At 33.5% G+C, this 23,909-nt stretch overlaps 1 protein-coding gene across 3 annotated transcripts; it reads right to left on the bottom strand.

Moving 5' to 3' along the window:
- On the bottom strand, positions 14,404-20,363 carry LOC105155643 (branched-chain amino acid aminotransferase 2, chloroplastic-like). Of its 3 annotated transcripts, none has more exons than XM_011071546.2 (11): positions 20,061-20,363; positions 18,727-18,894; positions 18,496-18,578; positions 18,197-18,374; positions 17,918-18,094; positions 17,685-17,816; positions 17,091-17,189; positions 16,505-16,621; positions 15,921-16,016; positions 15,395-15,507; positions 14,404-14,735 (listed from the first exon to the last, which is right to left on the bottom strand). In XM_011071546.2, the coding sequence occupies exons 2-11, from the start codon at positions 18,784-18,786 to the stop codon at positions 14,618-14,620; spliced, it is 1,173 nt and encodes a 390-aa protein (XP_011069848.1). In that variant the 5' UTR covers positions 18,787-18,894; positions 20,061-20,363; the 3' UTR covers positions 14,404-14,617. The 3 variants fall into 3 exon arrangements, with proteins under 3 accessions (XP_011069848.1, XP_011069849.1, XP_020547407.1); XM_011071547.2 differs by having other exon boundaries at positions 18,727-18,879; XM_020691748.1 differs by lacking the exon at positions 18,727-18,894 and having other exon boundaries at positions 20,061-20,362.

Genomic DNA, 23,909 nt, shown 5'->3' with positions numbered 1-23,909 from the left:
ATGATTGCTGGTCGTGGTATCTATTAGGGTGGCTAAAACATAAGAGCCATGGCAAAAAACTTTTTCTTCATGAAAAATCTATATTTTTCAATCGATTTTATTTAACCGTGGTCAATAAAATTTATTTGCCATGATTTGTAGTCCATAACAATTAAAATTGTAGCTAATAGTTATTTTTTTTTTCTAGTGTTACCTCCCTGTCTAAGGAGATAAATTGCTTCATTTTAAAAACCAAATAAGTATAAAATGCTGCAGTTTTAAAAACATAGGAGAGTAAATTGCTGTTCTTTTTTTATAGGGGGATAATTTGCTCATTTGCAATTATAAGGGAGTTGCTTGCATTCTTTTCAAATTTTTCTATAATTTATTCTCACCACAAAAATAAAAATTATTGCAATAAAAGCGACGTAAAATTGTTTAATGTATTTTTTGGGATTTTGTTGCGAAAAATGAGATGGATTTTTGTTGACATCGTGAGGGTTTCTGGGTGAAGTCCAAAGGATAGGACAGCAGCAAGGCATAAGGTATCCCAGTTGCCAAATCAAAAAGAGCTGCAGTTGATTGCCCATTGGGATCTCGAAAGCATCTTCCACTTGAGTTTTCTGGACTGTGCTTGAAATTAAATTCGGAAAAGCCAAAGATAGAACGACAACCACAAAATATGTGAACTTATTGTTGTCCTCAGTTCCAAGAAACTTCTTATAGCAATTTTGATTAACAAATTACAACGAGCTCCCTTCAAATTTGTATAATTATGTATCTTTTTTATTATTTGAAAAATTATCAATATCTTCATATTTGATGAAATTATATAATTTTTGGACGAGGCCTAAATTATAAAACAAAATTAAAGGGAAGAGGTGGATGGAAAATTTTGAAAAGTTATAAAAGAAAATTATCTGCTTAGTCTAGGAAAATATTTCAGAAAATTTTAAAAAATAAGTAAAATTATAATTCATAGTTCACAAGGCGTTTTTGTGAGTTGACCACAAATAATAGATGTAACTAATAGGTACTAACGGATTGGCTAGTTGTTGACGACCGTTAAAATTATGGGGTATTAATAATTTCCTGAACAACAAGAAGACTCTGTAATTATGTCAAATTTCATATGAACTTATTGTAATTTATCCTTATTTTGATATGTTTGTCTAGTATGAAGACATGAAAGAAAAAACAATTGCAAGTTGTTGTATAAATAAATTACAGACTTAGAAAGTTTTGTCATTGTTATAAACTTTGTTGATTTTTTAACTTCACAAATGAGCTAAATGTTAACAGTGCCATATGAAAATTGAAATTGGCTCCATAAAAAGCACTTAACATTTTGACAAATAGCCATCTAAATCCCCCTCCCTAGGAAGAAAGGCCAAAATACTCGACAAATGCAAATTCTCAGCAAGTGCAAGCGATGACTATATAATTCCAAACTTCTTGTTCTGATTTTGTATCACTGAATATTTCCAAGAGTATAAAGCTATGAGGATAATGGATCAATAAATAGAAAGGGAAATTGATTCCTAATGTATCAAATAGTAGTAGTATGCGGTAGCTATCATAATATTTGAATTCGTTTTTTGAGTATTTTGTTGTGTTTTGTGGAGATAGAAAGGAAAAAATAAAGATAAATAAATGTGTTAGAAATAGTATCTATGTTTGGATTTATTGTTAGATATAATTTAAAATAAGTATTATATGTTTAATGTTGTGTTTTGGGAGGCAAAAATTACTATTATTGTCAAATCATTGTCAAATCATGTTTTTTTATATATATTTATGTATATGTGTGTGTATATATATGTATGTATTTATGTTAAAACAGTTAAAAACACTCAAATAAGATGTTTTTGAATGATGACAAACATTGGTTATATTTTGACTTGTCTCGAAAATAATTTGAAAATGAAAATAAATATAGTGTATGTTTCTTGTATAAATGAGTCATGCGATTCTTTTTAGAACTTGCAAAAATACTTTAGACAGGCTTAGGTTTAAACTCTCAATCATATTGCAATATCTTTTTATTATAATGTAAAGTTATCCAAATACATAAAATCTATTTCTTTTAGATTTTCAAAGAATATTCACTCATTCAATTATCAACAACGTATAAGAAGCCCATTCAGTTTCATGAAAAGAAGGGAAAAATATTATTTTAGTCTATTAAGTATGCCTAATTTTAATTTTAATTCGATAACTATGTTCATTTTTGTTTAGGTCCAGTAACTCATGAAATTGCTTACTTTTAGTCCTCTGACAGATTTTCGGACAATTTTACCTCTATGCAACTTTTGAAAGGCAGTTTTAGTCCATATGCACTCATAGGGGTAAAATTGTCCGAAAATCTGTCAGAGGACTAAAAGTAAGCAATTTCGTAAGTTAGTGACCTAAACAAAAATGGACATAGTTATCAGAATAAAATTAAAATTAGGCATACTTAGCGGACTAAAATAATACTTTTTCCTAAAAAAAAATAACACTATATTCAGTATGTTTAGTAAGAAGAAGAAACTGACTTTCTAGTTAAAAGGATTAACAGAATATTCAGTATGTGAATAACAGCTCATCCTCTTGTGTGTGAGGTTATTATTTTTTCCTAATGTGATAAGACAGCAGCAATTCTAGTTTGATTTAACGGAGAGGGACAATGGAGCTGCGTTTAAAAAAAAGAGGAGGGGTTTGCCGATTTTTAGAACAAAGGGGGTTTTTAGTGGATTTTTTAAAACACAGAGGAATTTTATGGATTTTAGCCTATTTTTCTTTTGTAAGTATTAGTTTTATTTTAGATTGTATTGTTTACTACATTAAATATGTTTTTAGTTTCTTGCTATAATTAAAATTGACATATTTAAATATTATATTTATTAAAATTATATATAATTCATCATGTCAAAGGATGTTTTCGAAATTAATTAATATCTAATAAATATAAACAACTTACCTATTTTGTGTTTCGAATTTTGAATTTTCAACTTCAGAGACGGAAATTTTCTGTCTCTAAATTTTAAAAAAAATGAATTTTCAATTTCAGAGACAAAAGAAAAAATATATTTCAAATTACCGTAGCTATATCCGTCTATGACTCAATCAATTTATTATATCAAAGATGGAAATAGAGACTGAAATACTTTATCCTTAGTATTATTTCAGCAGAAGTGTACGTCCGTCGTTGGATCTGTCTGTAATAAAAAAGTTTATTAATAATTTATTTAAAAGCAATTTCTGTCTCTAAATCAGTCTCTATTCTGTCACCTTTTTTTTAATCTCTGATATCCTTTTTTCTTGTAGTGATATATGTATATGGTAGATATATATTAAATGAAATGCACCCCTAACCTATGATTTGTTTACACACTTATAAAAAAAGACAATATCATTTATGCAAACAGTCCATAGTTTTTAAAAAATTATACATATACCCTTCAAAAACCTCAATATCATTTCATAAACTATTCTTATTTTTCGACTAACAAAATTAATTTTTATAATTATATAAAAAGTAAAAATAATTTATGTAAATAGATTTATAAATTTAGAGGCTTAATTACTACTCGCACGCCTTATTGTCTATAGCAGCCAAAGAAAACCAACCAGCATTTTATCCTTTACCCTTTCGTATGTTCGAACCTTACAACATTGATACACCAAAATGAATTTTGGACCATGTGGTAATCTGTGTCGAACGAATCAAATGAAAGATCTCATCTCATATCATTGTAAACAAATAATAAAGTATTCTTCCACAGACAAACCCCATATTTAGATTGTTCTAATGGACAAAATAAACCCAGTCAGCTTTGTTTGGTCTCCCCCCCCAACCCCCCAATCTCCATCTGCAGAGACAGGTTTTGTTCTATGTCAAAGCTGTTTATGGCCAGTAATAATTAGAAAAATTAGATCTCAAAGGGAAACGAAGAAGAGAATTATAACGTTGGGTAGTAGTTTCGCCTCTTATAAATATCAGGGCCTTCTATCCGTGATTTCAGCGGATTATAAGTTTCAAGACTTTCCCTATGATTCCTTGCTAGTTGTTTTTTCTACCGCAAAGTAGTACGAGGAGACTAGGAACCAGTCCACAGTCACATTACAAAAACTCTACAAATACTTATGGGAATATAAAACATTTATTAACTCATAAGCTATACAAAACATCTCTCAATGTGCCAAATGAAAAGCCTAATGGCCCTTTAAATAGTTGTAAAAATTTTACCGTTATAAAATATTAAGTGGCCTAATTAAAACTCATAATATTATAATAAATCTAACTATAAATAGGTCGGTCAAATACTTATTAAACCTTATAAAATCACAATTAAATCATCACAATAATGGGGCCATAAACCTCAAATAAATGTCAAATTAAACTGGCATATTAAGATCAAATAAAGTGTTGGAAATAATTTGACAATGTAGAAAATTTTAAAGCTTATTTCCAACAATCCCCCACAAGGTTTAAAATTTTTTGAAATTAAAATATGAAATAAAATAGTTGGCAACTTATGCCGTGCAATCGGTGCATGTGCCTTTAGGGTTTGAACATACACTTAGTGTTGGAAAATTTATTTGAAGGAGCAATAATGGACTTCGCTTTGAATTATGCCCCTTAAGCCAAACTTCAATTACCACACACACGATATTGACTTCAGAACATGGTTATAGTGGGTGAGCGCGTTAATGGCCCTACACTCTGATCTTGATTCTCGTGAGGTCTCTAGGATTAGCCCAAACCCCCATGGCAACTCTCACTTAGGTGGGCCCTCCAAAGGTATGTGTGACCCATACCTCGCGGATATCCCGTCTTTGGTCTCATTAAGGGTTAAAGCCCAACCTAACATAACATTTTTATATCACTTCATCACGTTGGGCTTTGACCCTTAATGAGACCAAAGGCGGTATTTCCGCGAGGTATGGATCACACATACCTTTGGAGGGCTCACCTAAGTAAGAGTTGCCATGGGCCGTGGCTATGGGTTTGGGCTAACCCTAGAGACCTCATGAGAATTAGGATCAGAGCGTAGGGCCATTAATGCGCTCACCCGCTATAACCATATCCTAAAGTCAATATCGTGTGTGCGGTAATTGAAGTTTGGCTTAAGGGGCATAATTCAAGGCGAAGTCCATTATTGCTCCTTCAAATGAATTTTCCAACACTAAGTGTATGTTCAAGCCCGAAAGGCACATGCACCGATTACACGGTATAAGTTTCCAACTATTTTATTTCATATTTTAATTTTGAAAATTTTAAACCTTGTGGGGGATTGTTGGAAATAAGCTTTAAATTTTTCTACATTGTCAAATTATTTCCAACACTTTATTTGATCTTAATGTGCCAGTTTAATTTGATATTTATTTGAGGTTTATGGCCCCATTATTATGATGATTTAATTATAATTTTATAAGGTTTAATAAGTATTTGACCGTTACATTTTTATATTTATGTGACCTATTTATAATTGGATTTAGGGTAAAGTATTATATTAGTCCGCTAAGTATGCCTAATTTTAATTTTAGTCCGATAACTATGTCCATTTATGTTTAATCTAATAACTTACGAAATTGCTTACTTTTAGTCCTCTGGCAGATTTTCGGACAATGTTGCCCCTATGAGTACATATGGACTAAAACTGCCTTTGAAAAGTTGCATAGGGGTAAAATTGTCCGAAAATCTGTCAGATGACTAAAAGTAAGCAATTTCGTAAGTTACTGGATCTAAACCGAAAATAGACATAGTTATCGGACTAAAATTAAAATTAGGCATACTTAGCAGACTAAAATAATACTTTTTCCTTGGATTTATTATAATATTATGAGTTTTAATTAGGCCACTTAATATTTTATAATGGTCAAATTTTTACAACTATTTAAAGGGCCATTAGCTTTTTCATTTGGCCATTGAGAGAGATGTTTTGTATGGTTTATGAGTTGAGACATATTTTACGCTCCCACAAGTATTTGTAGAGTTTTTGTAACGTGACTGTGGACTGTTCCTTGTCTCCTGGTGGTCGTGCACATGGGATGAGACAGTGCTGAGAGCTAATGGGGTTTTATCCTGGAGTCATGGTCAACCATTAAAACCTGCACGTACGAAGGCAATCATGACTTTAGGTTAGCGACAAGTGTCGTTACTCTTCATAGGTGTAGTTTTTCTAATTTCTAAAATTATTTTGTTCATTTCCGTACTATATGTAATTGTGATAATATATATAATGATATTTTATATATAAAGTTATTTTGAAATATGATTATAAAAACAAATCACACCATGAGAATCAGGATTAGAGCGTAGGGCCGTTAACGCGTTCACCCACTATAACCATGTCCTAAAGTCAATATCGTGTGTGCGGTAATTGAAGTTTGGCTTAAGGGGCATAATTCAAGGCGAAGTCCATTATTGCTCCTTCAAATGAATTTTCCAACACTAAGTGTATGTTCAAGCCCGAAAGGCACATGCACCGATTACACGGTATAAGTTTCCAACTATTTTATTTCATATTTTAATTTCGAAAATTTTAAACCTTGTGGGGGATTGTTGGAAATAAGCTTTAAAGTTTTCTACATTGTGAAATTATTTTCAACACTTTATTTGATCTTAATGTGCCAGTTTAATTTGATATTTATTTAAGGTTTATGGCCCCATTATTATGATGATTTAATTGTGATTTTATAATGTTTAATAAGTATTTGACCGTTACATTTTTATATTTATGTGACCTATTTGTAATTGAATTTATTATAATATTATGAGTTTTAATTAGGCCACTTAATATTTTATAACGGTCAAATTTTTACAACTATTTAAAAGGCCCCATTAGCTTTTTCATTTAGCACATTGAGAGAGATGTTTTGTATGGCTTATGAGTTGAGAAATATTTTATACTACCACAAGTATTTGTAGAGTTTTTGCAACGTGACTGTAGACTGGTTCCTAGTCTCCTGGTGGTCGTGCACATGGGATGAGACAGTGATGAGAGTTAATGGGGTTTTATCCTGTAGTCATGGTCAACTGTTAAAACCATCACTTAGGGAAGCAATCATGGCTTTAGGTCAGCGATTGTTGGAGTACAACACCTTCAACAGTCACAGCAGAAGCAGCACAATGATTAGAATCAGCAGCAACGAAGCCTTGCAATTGCAGACGTTGAGGATGACAGTGTTGAGTTCCTTGATGCTAGATGAACTGCTCGCATTTTGGAACCACGTTTTCTTTCTTTTGTTACTTATTTCTGACGTGTCCGCTGCGTCATTTATTTGTATTTCTATTGGTCCACGTCTTTACCTACTTTTTGTTAGTTACTTACATGGAGTTAGTTGGCTAAGCATTGTGTATATATAGCTGGGTCATTTTCTTCATTTCTTTGTAACAGAAATTATACATTTTTCTGCAGCAATGGAAAGTTCATCTGGCATACTTGTTGTTTTTCTCCTTTAATTGCAAAATCAACATGGTATCAGAGCCTTCTGTATGAAGGTCTCTGGGAACAGATATTGCTCATTGTCCCTACGCCAGACGATTGAGCTATGGTTGATTTGAGCTCAAGCAGCAGAGTCGCTGCAGAGCAATTGGAACGAGATACACTTTATATACACCCTTCAGAAAACTCGAGTTTGACAATGTCCTCATCTCCTTTGGATGGAGCTAATTTTCTACCTTGGAGCCATTCTGTCTATGTGGCGCTTGGAACAAAAATGAAGCTCGAATTTATCGACGGCACCTTTCCCAGGCCAGTAGCAAACTCAGCAATCTTTGAACAATGGCGTGGAGTAGACCTGATGGTCACATCTTGGATATGGAATTCCATATCTAGAGATATTGTTGAGTTCTTCATGTACGTTTCTTCGTCTCGTGAACTTTGGCTTGAGATACAAAATAGATATGGAAGAAGTAACGGTTCAATGATCTATCAACTTCAACGAGAGATATCTTCTATATCTCAACGTGATTTATCCTTAACTGCGTACATCACTAAATTGAAGAAAATCTGGAATGAGTTGTTGTGTCTAGCTCCTAATCCGAAATATACTTGTGGTGGCTGCAATTGCAGAGTGAATAAGGCAATAGAGGAAAGAAATGAGAATGTTCAATTGCAATTTCTCATGGGACTCCACGAGAGCTTTGATAGCGAAAGGAGTCAGCTTTGATGCTTGATCCTTTGTCGAACTTGGAACGTGCATTTTCCATGGTATTCGTAGTAGAAAAACAGAGACAAGTTCAATCTGAAATTGGAGAGGTACCTAGACACATGGCATATCAACTTGTGACAAAGGAATGAAGGAAAGATGGAGGGGAGAGGTTCCAGAACAGGAAGAAGCCTTATGTAAACAAATGAAATATGGTCTGCTCACATTCCCATAAGATTGGACATTCACAAGATACTTGTTTTTAGTTACTTGGTGTGCCAGATTGGTATAGGAACTTGAATGATAAGAAGAAAAAAGGAGGAAGCAACAGATCTTTTGCTGCAGCAGCTGTATCTATGAATGATAAGCAAGAGTCTACAGACGATGGCACTGCGAAACAGATGACTGAGTTGATGGCAGGCTTGATCAAGTTGATAAAGAAAGGCAATTCGACCACTAATCCTATTACAGATTATTCCAATTTTGTTTGCCATGATGAGGTCGAATTTGCAGGTAACATTTCTGGAACTTCTGAGATTGATTTGGATTGTTGTATTATAGACACTGGGGCTACTAACCATATATGTGCAAATCTTAAACTCTTTCATTCATACACTACGCCCTTGCATCCTAAATATATCCATCTACCTGATGGCTCCAACAAGTCTGCTACATATATTGGTATTGTGGTTTTAAATGAGCACATCACTCTCACTCAAGTTTTGTTTATCCCATCTTTCTTAGTCAATTTGTTGTCCGTGAGTTAAATGTGTCGTAGTAACTCCTTTAATTTCTTGCAGGACAAAGTCAATAGGAGATGCTTGGTTGAAGGAACTCTAATTAGAAATCTTTATGTAGTTAGACAATCTATTTCACACAAACCTCTGTCCACCTCTATACATTGTAATGCCTCTACTTATTCAAAAGAATCTCAATGTAATACGCAAACATGGCATCAAAGAATGGGACACATACCTTTAGCAATAATGAAGCACATTTCAGACATCTCTCCATTTACTGTCAATTCGAATGATCCTTGTGATGTCTGCCATAGAGCTAAACAAACCAGACTTGTTTTTAGTTCCAGTGACAAACATTCCAAAGAACCTTTTGATTTATTACACCTTGATATTTGGGGTCCCTACACCACATACACTATCTCTAATTGCAGCTACATATTGACCATCTTAGATGATCATACTCAATCCTTATGGACTTATCTTCTCCAACACAAGTCTCAAGTCACTCCCATTCTTAAGGAATTTTTTTCCATGATAAAGACTCAATATTTCATACATATTAAGGTGATAAGAACAGACAACGGATCAGAGTTTTTAAATAAAGATTGCCCGCTTTTATGCCATGAATTGGGTATAATCCACCAAACCTTGTGCACTTATACCCTACAGCAAAATGGCAGAATTGAGCGTAAACACAGACAGCTCTTGGATGTTGCTAGGGCCCTTATATTTCAAGCTTCCATGCCTCTCAAATTCTAGGGGGACTCCATACTTACTGCCACTTACCTGTTTTACAGAACCCCAACCAAAATTCTCCATTAGAAAACGCCTTTTGAACTACTCACTAGTACTCCAGCCACTTATCTACATCTTCGTGCCTTTGGGAGTTTGTGTTACGCCACTAATTTAGATCCTCATAAGACAAAGTTTCAACTCAGGACTGTCAAATGTGTCTTGTTGGGTTATAGTATGACACAGAAGGGGTATAAGCTCTTTGATTTAGACAGTAATCGAGTCATTGTCTCCAGGGATGTTCAATTTCACGAACATGTATTCCCATTTTCTGCAGCTACCTCTGAATCTTCATAATTTACATGTCCTCTACCTCTAGTCCCATGTTCTTCTGATGCTAATATTCCTGCCTTAAGTGAGCCACATATTCCAGCTTCTTCCTCTTCACCTCCCTCGCACTTAGACCCTTCTCACTCATCACCAGCTCCTCTTAGGCGATCCACTATAGCCACCCAACGTCCTACTTGGTTAAGGGATTTTATTTGCTCTGCTCAAAATCCCACCTCCTTACATCCTAACACTCCTGCATATATATTGTTTTTTGCCTCGTTGTCTGTCTTGCAGGAGCCTCGATCTTTCTCAGAAGCCGTCCAGCACAAAGAGTGGAGGGATGCTATGAATATAGAGATACAAACTTTGGAGGCTAATCACACTTGGAGGTTGTCTTCTCTACCACTAAGGAAACGCCCGATTGGCTGTAAATGGGTATTCAAGATGAAGCTTTGCGCTGATGGATCAGTGGAAAGGTATAAGGCGCGCTTGGTGGCCAAAGGAGATTACATAGCGAGATTTTCCCCTGTGGCGAAAATTGTTACGGTGCGTTGTTTTTCTTGCTATTGCTGCTGCACATGCTTGGCCACTCCAACAACTGGACATAAACAACGCATTTCTCCATGGCTATCTAGAAGAGGAGATATATGTGCTGCCCCCTAAAGGTTACTCGGTGGAGCCCAATCTAGTTTGCAAATTGCAGCGTTCCTTGTACGGCCTCAAGCAGGCTTCTCATCAGTGGAACGTCGAACTCACTATCAAGCTTACTGCTTTTGGTTTTGTCCAGTCGGCACACGACCATTGCTTGTTCATTAAGTCGTCTCCTTCAGGCCCTATGGCTCTCTTGGTATACATTGACGACATCTTATTAACCGGTCCTTCTCTTGATGATATTATGCAGGTTAAGGCTTATCTTCACCGGTTGTTTACTATTAAGGATATAGGTGATGTGAGATATTTCCTTGGGCTAGAGATCGCATGAAGTTCTTCAGGCATTTATGTTGCTCAAACTAAATATACGATGGATATAATTCAGGACACTAGAATGCTTCAGGCGAAGACTGCCTCCAGTCCGTTCCCTCCTGGTTTGAAGTTAACAGCTGCTGCTGATGCACCACTCTCTCGCCCAGATTCTTATAGACGTCTTGTTGGCCGGTTATTGTACTTGGGCTTCACTCGTCCTGACATTTCCGACTCCATGCAGCAGCTTAGCCAGTTCTTGAATCAACCTTGTGATTCACATTGGAAGGCCGTTTTACATGTGCTCCGTTATTTGAAGGGATGTCCTTCTAAACGGCTTTACTTTCCAGCACAGAATTCCTTTGTTCTCCGTGTGTTTTGTGACGTTGATCGGGTGTCTTGCTTGGACTCTAGACGTTCACTCACGGGTTACTGTATTTTCCTTGGTAATGCTCTTTTGTCTTGGAAAACTAAGAAACAGTGTACGGTATCTCGATCAACTGCAGAATCGAAGTATCGTAGCTTGGCTTCGACTGTTTGTGAACTTCGTTGGATGTCTTACATCCTCTCTGATTTTAGTATTGCTTTGTCTCTTCCCATTAATATATTTTGCGATAGTAAGGCTGCGATTCATATATTGGCTAATCCCGTGTTTCACGAGTGTACGAAACACATTGAGCTGGGTTGCCATTTGGTGCGAGATGCTTACAAAGAAGACTTCATCTTCCCATCCTATGTTCCTAGTTCACTACAATTGGCTGATGTTTTCACCAACCCTCTGCCTTTAAAGGTGTTTCTTTTGTTGATTTCCCAAGTTGGGACTGGTCTCGTTCAATCCCCGTCTCACTTGTGGGGGGGCTATTGGAGTACAACACCTTCAACAATCACAGCAGCAGCAGCACAATGATCAGAATCAGCAGCAATGGAGCCTTGCAATTGCAGACGTTGAGGATGACAGTGTTGAGTTCCTTGATGCTGGATGAACTGCTCGCATTTTGGAACCATGTTTTCTTTCTTCTGTTACTTATTTCTGACGTGTCCGCTGCGTCATTTATTTGTATTTCTATTGGTCCACGTCTTTACCTACTTTTGGTTAGTTAGTTACATGGAGTTAGTTGGCTAAGCATTGTGTATATATAGCTGGGTCGTCTTCTTCATTCCTCTGTAACAGAAATTATACATTTTTCTGCAGCAATGGAAAGTTCATCTTGTCCGATGGCATAGTTGTTGTTTTTCTCCTTTAATTGCAAAATCAACAGCGATAAGTGTCATGACTTTCCATCGGTGCAGCTTTTCTAATTTCTAAATTCATTTCGTTCATTTCTGTACTATATGTAATTATCATAATATAAATAATGATATTTTATATATAAAGTTGTTTTGAGATATGATTATAAACACAAATCACACAATTTTCCACAACAATATATACCTCGCACAGGGATTCTGATTGCAACGTGCACCAAATTCAATCTGAAAACTGAAATGGCTACGATTAATCAATATTTATCATGATTTTTAATTATGGCTAATAATTGGGCCCCTTGCAAAAACAATGGCTAATAATTATTTAAAATTGTATGTAATTATTGTTCACCATGATTCTTTGGTTTAAGTTATGGTAATTAACTGTGACAAAGAAATCATATTTCTTCTAATGTTTGAAATCACAGACATGCTTCTATCATTTTAAGCGTAATTATAGATGAGGATGATATAAAGAGATTCAGGGAGGAATTGCGCGAGCTTATCTCATCTCACTGGGTGGGTGGGGGGGGGGCATGAAATGAGTTTGGTTGAGATGTGGGATTATTTATATTGATTGAATATATATAAGATAAAACAACAATGACAATAGTTGATGTGATACGCTTAAAGGTATTAAATAAAAAGGAGAATATAATAATTAGTGTCGATGCTATCTATCTATATATATATATATATATATTAGAATAGTTAAATGTGTTGGAAATATATTTTGAAAATTTTCTCATCAAACGCATATAGTGGAGAAAAAAAATTATGATATGGATGAAACATGGAAAACCTCACAAACAAACCCTCCTTTGAGAACTATTTTCTAATTAGTATGAGTTGTTAGCATGATTTGAATTAATGAATTTGAATTTGAGAAAAGAATTTTAAAAAAAAAATTCAAATAAATTATATTAAATGAATTTGAAATCCATCCGTATTTAATAAAATATAAACAAGTGGATGACTCAAATCCTTTGAATCTAAAATAATCCTTTGGGGGTTTGAAATTTATAATTTTAAATCTATCAATCCATATGTAGCCTAATAGAAATTTTGGGATGTATGGCAGACTCGTCCTGTGTGTATAAATATATTTTTCTAATAAATTAAAAATAATTAAATATATGAATAAAAAATTAGTTTAAAATAACTAGTAGAAAAAGAAAATAGAAGTTGGATAGTTATCTGAAAAGTACTTGAAATTAGTGGTGTAAAGTTGAGCCACTGAAGGTGAAGTAATCAATATTAAATGTAAACGAACCGTAAGTGCCGGCGACCGGGAGAATTAGGGCTTCATCGCAAAACACGTGATACACACTAACCCATCCTTTTAAATTAAAATGTTAAAAAAAATAATTGTACGTTTAATATTTTTATAAACTAAAATAACTTATAGATTTTCAATTGTACATATAAGTAACACATAACTTAAAACATAAAATATGCCCATATAAATTTTTAAAAGGAATATCAGTTCAATGATATTATTATTTCATACTTATAAAATTATATTAATTTCCAAATCCCATGAGTTCAAAATTTCTTAATGTATCAAGTCTTAGATTTTGACAAATTTATTTAATACCGACACATTAATAATTTTTGCATTACCTATTTGGTAGAGAACAGTGTTTAAATAATTTATTTACTTAATTACAAAGTCTTTGGGACAATGTTTGAATTTCATGTTTACTAGTTAATAACAAAAATTGATGATTTTGTTCCTCACCCACAAAAAAACCAGTTCCACTCCAAACAAGAATAAGGTGCTGAGGAGAAGCAAATGAATGCCTAATTTTGCCTACTCACTAAGTAATAGGACTGTTGAATGATACATATATATTAACTAAATTTGCATGACTACAAAATGAATAAGTATATTTATAGTATAAATTTTAATAGGGTTGAATCATCCAAATTATGAGAACCTAAATACCAACTTTAGATATGTGCAAATTCTAAAAATAAATTTAAAAAGTAAATGAATCAAGATTAGTACAATAAATGTAAAGAATTTAAATTGAAAATTATTTATTAAAAAAAACAAAATAGTGCTTTCAGTTTCTAACTTCTACCTCAAGAATAACTTCTGAATAAACCAAAAAAAAGAAAAACAGCACTTCAAACACTCCGCACGTGCTCTTTCTAAATTACAAGTACGATACGGTCATAACAACCTATTTACAAGTAATAAAAGACCTAGTAAATGAATATTAATGATGTTATTAAATAATCTTATCATTCTCCAATTCACCAAAAACAAAACTAAAAGAAAAAGAAATAAATGAATATTAATGATGAGCTACGAGACGCTTAAATTACTGAAAACAGATCTGTCAGAAATAAATACACAAACACAGAAACTAGGGTTCCACAGTCAAAACGGTACTCTTATCCCACACAAGTGTATAGGATCCAGGGGGCTGAAATCAATTATCCATTAATCCAAACAAGACAAGAATCTGAAATGATAATAAAGCCTACTTGAGCTCAACTATCCAACCCATTTTATCCTCGGTGAGTCCCATTTGTAGGCTGGTAAGTGCAGAGTAGAGTAGTTGTGATACGCGACCAACTCCATCACTTCCATAAGTTACCCTGCAGGTATTAACATATGCACTATCTAGAACTGTGTTGTAGGAACTAAACAAATCCATATTTTCGCAATTCACGAAATAAAAGGTGACTTCAACACAACTAAATCTAGGACCCACGGGTCTCGCAGAACACAGACAACCGCCTTTAGATATTTCATGTTCAGTTAGATCAATGACGTAGTTCTTTTTAAGTTGCACTTTTTACCTGAACAAAATCCAGATCTCTATCCATCACCTTTAAACATCATTTATTGGAATACGTACACATATATGAAAATCATACTGTTAATCTTTTCCACTTGCTAACACCATCACTGTGTCACCAACATAACTAACCTAAAGATAAAACATCAAGATGATCTTTCACAAATTAGCTTTCATGAATCCACTATTCGAAACCATATTTTTGGTCCATAACAAGAGTCACCTACCAGGACATGGACAAAGCAAATAGTTACATGGATGAAGAATAGAGCAAAAATATCCCTACCAGGATATTCCGAGTATAGACCAATCTAAGCACAACATATCATGCATAACCACATTTCACTGGCACATATTCCTGGACACAAATTGACAAACTCTCACCCTCTCCCCAAAATAAGCAAAACAGACAAACATTTACCATGAAACATCTTGGGAGCTCGGTTCGGTACTAACCTTTTATTGAGATAAGTTATGCTGCCGACGGGTGAAACCACAACTGCAGTTCCTGTGCAGAAGACTTCATCAGCCTCGAGCAATTCATCCACTGTTACCTGGCATTCTGCAACCTAGACATCACAAGAAGCACATAAGAGAGGTAAGAGTGAGACATTACACCGTCGATCTGCATAAACTCATATGATACTTAAATTCACCAGGATAAATCTCAAGATTAAACTCACCTCAAAATGGCCAACCATGAAAACAATTGGAATAATGTATATGGTTATTTACCATAAATACATACATCAATGTTATGACACACATGGAGGACCTATCATGCCTTAGTTCAACATGCAATCTTCTTTATGGGATTAGTGTTGCAAGATTCTACCCTCATGCCCTCACATGTAAATTCCTAAAGATAATATGCACTATCATCTCAGTCAAAAAGCCAAGATATTGGCAGATAATCATTTTTCCTGACAGGTATCCCTTGTTTCAGTCTAGTATCTTGAGAAATCAAAATTGACCGAAGTACCTCAAATCCTTGACTACGAGCAACATCGAGTATGCTCTTTCTCGTGATGCCAGGCAGGATGGTTCCTTTTATTGCAGGAGTAGATATCTCATTACCCTGCAAATACAGTAGAGATTAGGTAATAAGAATTATACAGCTGGAGAAAACTAAAAAATGGATAAGTCAAAGATCAGTAAAATCTAAAGGAGATAAAACTTGAATGAATAACAGAGGACAAAAACCTTTCAAAGGAGATCTCCAAGAGACACCCCACAATCACCCTATTTTAAAAAATTGTAGAGATAGACAACTATGTGTAAATGTAATGAATATTTAAACAACAGAAGCCCCAGACAACATGAGCATTAGATTCCATGTAGGTTTGCACACGTCACTTTAACAGTAATCAACGGGTAGACACAGTAACTGATTTCAGTGGAGCCATGGAATCGCCACAATTATAGAAATAGGAAAAAAGCAAAAAGAAGTCAGAGAAAAGAATGGCAAACAATAAGAGTAAATAACAAACCTAAGTATGGACTTCCCAATTTGCTATGTAATTGATAATATGCACCAAAATCATATGTTATAAGAAGTTATCGTACCTTTACAACAAAAATGTTGCAGGACGACACTTCCTCCAAGTATTTTTTGTTAATACTATCTAAATAAAGAACATCAGAAAAGCCCTTTGCTCTTGCAGCACTCTGCGCCTGTAGAACCTAGAAGTGATAATTCAGGACGTAACAATGCATCAGCATTAACAGTATTACAGATCTCAATATCAGAATACAAAAGATGATATGGATAAAAATAACAATATTCTCATAATCTAAAAGTTCAGAGGACCATAAGAGGAAATAAATACAACAGAATAGACAAGAGATTAAGCATGATTTTTTTTATCTAAACCTTGTTCAGAAGGGCAAAGAGAAACATTAAACAGAAAATTATGTTAACATATTCGAATATTCAAACCACACTAATACAGAAAAAGGGGACAAAGAAAGAAATGGTATAAAGGACTCTTGTGCAAACAAATAAAGCATGTAATAAATAGATAAAATAAATAAACAAAACAACTAAACAATAAAGTACCAAGAATCAACATAAAATTCACCTACTAACCCAAAAAAAATTTGGAACCAACGAAATAATAGAGTGCAAAGCATCAAAATAAAAGTCACTTACTGCAGCATAATTTCCAATAGTCTTCACTCCTCCAGTACCACCAGGAGTTGCTCGATGCATTTCAGTCTCAACTATCAAATTTAGTGGTGCCAATCCTTCCTGGAAATAAAATGCATAATCAGCTGCAATATACACCACTGTGCTAATTGTAGAAGATGATCTATGAAAAACAAGACAACGCAGCATACATTATGAATCTGCATATCACCCAGCACATCAATGTTTCTAGGAACAAGGACTACAAAAATTGCACCCAGGATATAAAGGATGTGTAATCCATATAATTTTTTACTAATACCTAAAATTAAAGCTACACCTCAAATGCGCAGGGGAATATAACAAAATAAACATTCAAATTATTCAACTGTTCTCCAGCACAGCCTAGCGATGCACTCAAAATGCTGTAAATGGTCTTTATAATTGGCAGCCTACAAACTACCACTAAAGGATCTATTGTGATAAATTATACACAGAAAAAGAGCAATTCTGTCAGAATCTCAAAAAGTAAGCAGCATACAATCTGAAAAAGTAGATGATTCAATTGGCATATATGAACCTTGCTGCATACACATACAAAAAGGAATATCATTTTACCTTGAAATAGTTGCCGACTGGGGAAACATAAATCAGAAATGTATACTCAGGGGCTGGTGCAAGACCCAGAACAGCACCACTCCCCATAAGCAATGGTCTTATATACAAAGAACCTTTACCCTGTGGGGGAATCTGAAATTGGAAATAAAATAGAAAAAATTGAATTTTAATCCTACAAAAGAACTGCAGGCAAACAATAAATCTCAAACTACAACACCGAATTTAAACATTACCCATCTTTCATTTGCTAAAACAGTTTCTTTTACAGCCTCCACAAACTGCTCCACAGTCGGAGCAGGCATGCACATACGTTCCGCACCCATTCTAAGTCGCACTCCATTTTCCTCCGGCCGGAATAGTGAAATATTACCATCATGTTTGCGATAGGCTTTTAAGCCTTCAAACAATCCCTACAAAATTTTTTGAAAGAATGCTTATGATAGCCGAACAACCACAAACTACACACCCAAGCTTATTACTTCAGACAAATTAGAAGTAAATACAGAACCAACCTGACCATAATTCAAAACGGCAGCAGATGGGCTCAACTCAATGTTCCCAAACCGCTGTAATTGACCTTTAGAAAAGGCTTCTCCTTGGGAACACCTCATAATATACATATAATCAGTAGGTATGAGCCCAAAACGGAGGTTGTCCCAATCAATGTTAGCTAATTCTAATGCTGCATTGCTGCCACAATTCACACAAAATAAACTCAAACTTCTGAAAACCCAAAACAAAAAAGAAGGGGAAAAAAAAAGGAATTTAGACAAAGAAATTACACATCATTTTCTTGAACTTTTAAAGTTACCTGGCAGACGACGCCACTCGAAGGGAATTAACATTGTTGCTGTTGTGATTACTAAAAGAAGCGAAATGCAATTGCTTCTGTAGCTGCACACAATTATTACAGTAAGCAAACAAGTGCATCAGAACGAAAACAGCAGCATGAGACAGAAATCAAAGGAAAACACAAGAAAGAGGAAAAAAGGGGCAAAACCCATCACGGAGAATGTGGTTGCGGGAAGCGGTAAACAAGTACCTGGAGCGGGGTAGGGTGAGAAGGACCAAGAAGACCTGCGAACACAACGCTGTTCACCATTTCTATTGCCTCTAGTTTTCTTGTGCCTACTCTTTGACGGTTCTCCCCCCAAAAACCAAAACGATGAACAAATACCAGTTCTCGCGGATATCCCTATTACCGGAAAGCCTACAAAAGTCAGAATGGGAAGAGGATAAGGAAATCCTATGGGTTGGATTGCTCGTGTGTCCACGGGGAAAGGAAAGGGAATAAGTGCGTGCTTTTTGAGTCTATACTGTTTATTCTTGCTTATCTTCATCTGATCAATGTCGTGTCTAATGACTCGGATAAATTGATAGGAAATTGTGATGGTTTTATGACAACTTGACTAGTGAGAAAAATGCAACTATGTCTTGATACATGAAGGAAAAAATTTCATGATTCATCGGGTCCATCATTTTTGCTGCACCATGTGCAACATAAGCAAGCACTTGCAATTCTTTAACTTTTATCTTTGTGCCTTGTTTAGTCAGTGGTAGTATGCTGTTATTTGTTGTAAATTCCAAAATTATTTATGCACAATATGCAATGGGAAAGGGAAGTTAATGTTTATTCAATTTATGCATATTAAGGCTGAATGCATACTTTACTGAAACTTTTGAAACCAGGTTATCTTTCTAGAACCTGCTGAAGCTCGTGCAGCTTTCAAAGGTTTGGCTTACAAGCGGTACAAGTAAGTTGATTTAGTAGTTCAAAACTTCAAAACTTTTCGATAGGGGTGGCAACGAGTTCAGCTCGACCATTCAAAACTTCAAAACTTCAAATGCAAATTATATTAATTAAGAAAATTAAAAAGGGCGTGATTGGTATTTTGAGAAAAGTTTAATTAAATATAAAAATTAATAATAATAATTTATATATATATATATATATATACAATGACTGAGGAGAGAAAGAGAGTTTGAAGTGAGGCGGTGGGACCTCTCCTATTTACTGCTCATTTTAAACACACACACACACATGGTGGCATCGAGTCGAGCTCGACTTTGTGATTTCGAGCTCGAGCTCGAGCTCTCGAATTTGTTCCAGAAATTGCAGCAGAATGGAGGTGGGAAGGAAAGGAATTTTCCAACATTACATACAAAATTTTTCAGAAATTTTGTTAATCGATAATGGTCTTCCATACAATATTACAACTCTTACAAAAGCAAACAACAACAACAAGAATTAAACAAATCCTAGTCCCCTAAAAACACACCCAAACCCAAGAAAAAGAATTAAACAAGATGCTAAAAACAAACCCAAGCCCAAGAAAAAGTAGAACAAGTAAAATGCAACAGAGAAAGAAGGATTACCTCAAAGCCCTACTCGTCGCCGTCCTCGTTGCCGACTTACCGTCCTTGTTGCCGTGAGTTTGGGACTAGGGTTCTAAGAAATGGGTTTGGGGAAGAAATGAGAGGAGAAAGATGGAAGCCGTACTCGTTGCTGTACACGTCGCCGTCCTCGTTGCCGACCTGCCGTCCTTGTTGCCGTGAGTTTGGGGTTAGGGATACAAGAGATGGATCTGAGGAAGAACTGAGAGAGGAGAAAGAATGGAGAAGAAACAGAGAGAGGAAGAAAGAGGAAGAAGAAACGGAGAACAAGAGAGAGAAAGTGATGGTTTTTTAATTTTTGACTGTATTATTATTATTATTATTATTATTGCTGTTATTATTATAACTACTACTACTATTATTATTATTATTATTTTAAATCATGGGATTGAATCATAAAATTTTTACATAGATATATTGGAAATTAATATATGTTCTCAATTTAAAAAATTTATATATTTATAAATATTAGTATAACATTGATGTAATCATCATCTTACATTGTTGAATAATATGGGTTAATCGGGCCATCAAAATTTAGATCAAAACGTTAGATATGATAAAACTTACAAAAAAATAAATTTGGTAAAGTTTTAAACTTATTGGATATACAGATGTCGAGATATCATATTCGAAACATAAGAGTAATCATTCAAGAGGGTATAACGTTGAATCAGGCCATGTGATTTTAAATCATACAGTCTGATATGATCTAATGAATACAGTTTTATATATATTTAAATTTCGTATGAATCAGATGCCCGATTTAAGATATCGTAATTATTGATTAAACTTTTTAATCTCATTATATATATAATAAAATAATAATTAGAAGTTCAACCATCATCATCATCATTATTATTATTATTATTATTATTATTATTTTATCATCATTATTATTGTTGTTGTTGTTGTTATTGTTATTATTATTATGATTTTTAGATTAAGTCATAGAAAATTACTAAATTTTGACATAAATTTATAAATAATAAAAAATCATAAGTGAATTACTTGTCAATTTAAAGAATATTAACGTAATACAAATATATATTAAAATATAACATAAAGTTCTATATATCATATCAATAATAATTTTAATCATAAAAAATATTATAATTTACTAAGTTGTTGATTAAATTTATTTTTGTATAAAGACTAAATATATAAATAAAAATATCATAATTTGTTATTATCCAAAATAAAAGTATGATATCGATTAATAATTATAGTATATGGTCCATTTAGATTATAAAACTAATCAAATATTAAATATATAAAAAATTCAAAAATAAAATATATATAAAAAATAAAAAAAATATTCACCAGCTCGCGACAACTAAAATTGAGCTCGAACTGGCTTGACTCGAGCTCAAAATTGAACCGGCTCGACTCATCTGTCACCCCTATTGTTGATCGAAAGAAATGAAAGAAAAATAATTTGGTCTCTCCTCCTCCAAACTATCCGCTTATTATACACCATTCTAATTCTTTTCTATTTTTTTCTTGAAAATACATATCTATTTCAAATGTCAACTATATATTATTAAAATATTTTAATAAGAGTAGGAAAAATAGAAGTTGGATAGTTATCCGGAAAGTACTTGGAATTAGTGGTGTAAAGTTGAGCCACTGAAGGTGAAGTACTCAATATTAAATGTCAACAAATGGTAAGTGCCGGCGGCGGGGAGAATTAGGGCTTAATCGCAACACACCAAAACTCTTGTTGAATTCATAAAGTATTTTAATAAAATGATGGTTTTATACTACTAATCCGAAATGCTTATCAATACTACATCCTTTTATCACATAATTATAATGCTACTGTATAACATAATTTTCAGACAAAATATAATCATAATTATTGTTGATATTAAATTTTTTTAGATAAATTATCAATTAGAAGCACAAATAAATTGATGAATAATTGTGTTTCAAATTAAAATTTTTATCAAATTGAGCTTTATATTTGTGAGATTGATGGATTCTAAATGAAGCACAAAATTCTTTTTTAAAAATTTAAAAAATCATTGAACAATTCGTTTCAAAATAATATTTTTATTTATCATAAATATGAAATACTTTAATTAACTATTCGACCTCTTATAAATCAATATTAAGTATATACAAAGATAAATAAAAAAATAAGACGTAGATAAAGAATCATAATAATGTTTAGGGGTTAATTACACTTAGATCCAATCTGAAAATTTATTATTTATACATATCCTCCTTTTGTTAGAATTTGGATTAGAAAGCTGACATTAGATAAAAAATTACGTAAATTTTTAATTTTGCCACTAATTCAACACGACATGTAATAAGTTTGTACTTGTAAGGAAAAAAATGTAATAATATTAACCTTACTCCATATATATATATATATTATATTTATCCCTTTATAAGTATAAAAATATATTTGAGAACGTATTCTTAATATTAACTTGCCGAGTTCTGTTAGTACTAGTGCGCTTCATAGATTATGGCGTATCCCTTGGCCTGTCGAGGGAGAAGCTGGAACTTGAATCCTGTTGTACTATATCTCTATTCACTTTTATGAAATTTACCTTTCCTCGTAAGATTAGTACGTATGAATAAATTTGGGTAGGGATGAAATGAACTAGGAATGGAATAAAGATAGGAATGAAATAGTTTTAGTATAATAATTCTATGTTTGGTATAATGAAGGAATAAGAAAAGGAATTATATAGAAAAAAAATTCAAATCACTTGTTTATATGTTTGGTGGATAGTAATAAAAATTTGAAGGATAAAAAAGAACATAAACACACCAATTTTGTCGTATAAAGAAATATTGTTTTAAAATATTAAATTAAATATAAATTTACAATATATATACACACACACATATATATATATGAATGTTTTCATGTATTAGATATCCAATAAATACTTATTATTTACCAAAAAATATCATACTTATTAAAAAAGGACACATATCAATAATATTACATAAATGGAACATAATATTTTATAGTTATAGTAAATATTGGTTAAAATACATATAAATGTAGCTATATTTAAGTATTCATGTTACCTACTATATAAATATTTTATTATTAATATATTTAAAATTTGTGAATACAAAATCTTGCGATTGAAAATTGATATTTAGCAATATATATAAAAATATGTTCCCAATCTAATGGGAATAGTTAAAAATATGGGGAAGATAAGGAATAGCTACTCTAATACTCTTAATACTAAGCATATATTTAGAATTTGAGAATACTTTACAATTCCTTGTTTATTCTAACGCACCAATCATGCCATTAATGCATTACATATGTTGGGTAGAAAATCAATTTCCACAAAAATGCATCATAGCCATGCAACTGCGACAAATTGCAGGATAGCAAAAAATCATCGCCAGGACATCAACTGCACTTAGGAGCCAAATGATGTCAGTTTACAACCAGAAAGTACCTGTGACTCTTTCAACGCCAACTGTTGTTACTTGTTGAATTGTGATGATTTTATCTATATATATACTAGTCTCTGCACCAACTGGAGTATGATTGAATGGCATGACAGTGTGCTCAATCTTGGATGTGTTTGAGCACTTGTCCGGTGAAGTGCATTAAAAAGGAAGTGAGGTTGCATAGGATAGTATGCAAATGCAGCAGCATCACCATAAAATAATAGAGTCATCAATCATTCAAGACCTTAGGTGTTCTGGGAGGGAAGGTAGCATGGAGTGGTGTCTTCAGATCCATGTGCTATGATTTCCTCCTCTTTTTGTTATTCTGTCTTTGCTCAACAAGTGTACCAGCACATAGTTAAAGGGGCAGAGAGAGGAGAAGACGACCTGTCA

Source organism: Sesamum indicum, linkage group LG2 (genome assembly GCF_000512975.1).
Source record: "Sesamum indicum cultivar Zhongzhi No. 13 linkage group LG2, S_indicum_v1.0, whole genome shotgun sequence".
NCBI classification, from domain to species: Eukaryota; Viridiplantae; Streptophyta; class Magnoliopsida; order Lamiales; family Pedaliaceae; genus Sesamum; species Sesamum indicum.
The sequence above is the reverse complement of the archived record's forward strand: the minus strand, read 5'-3'. Positions and strand labels throughout refer to the sequence as shown.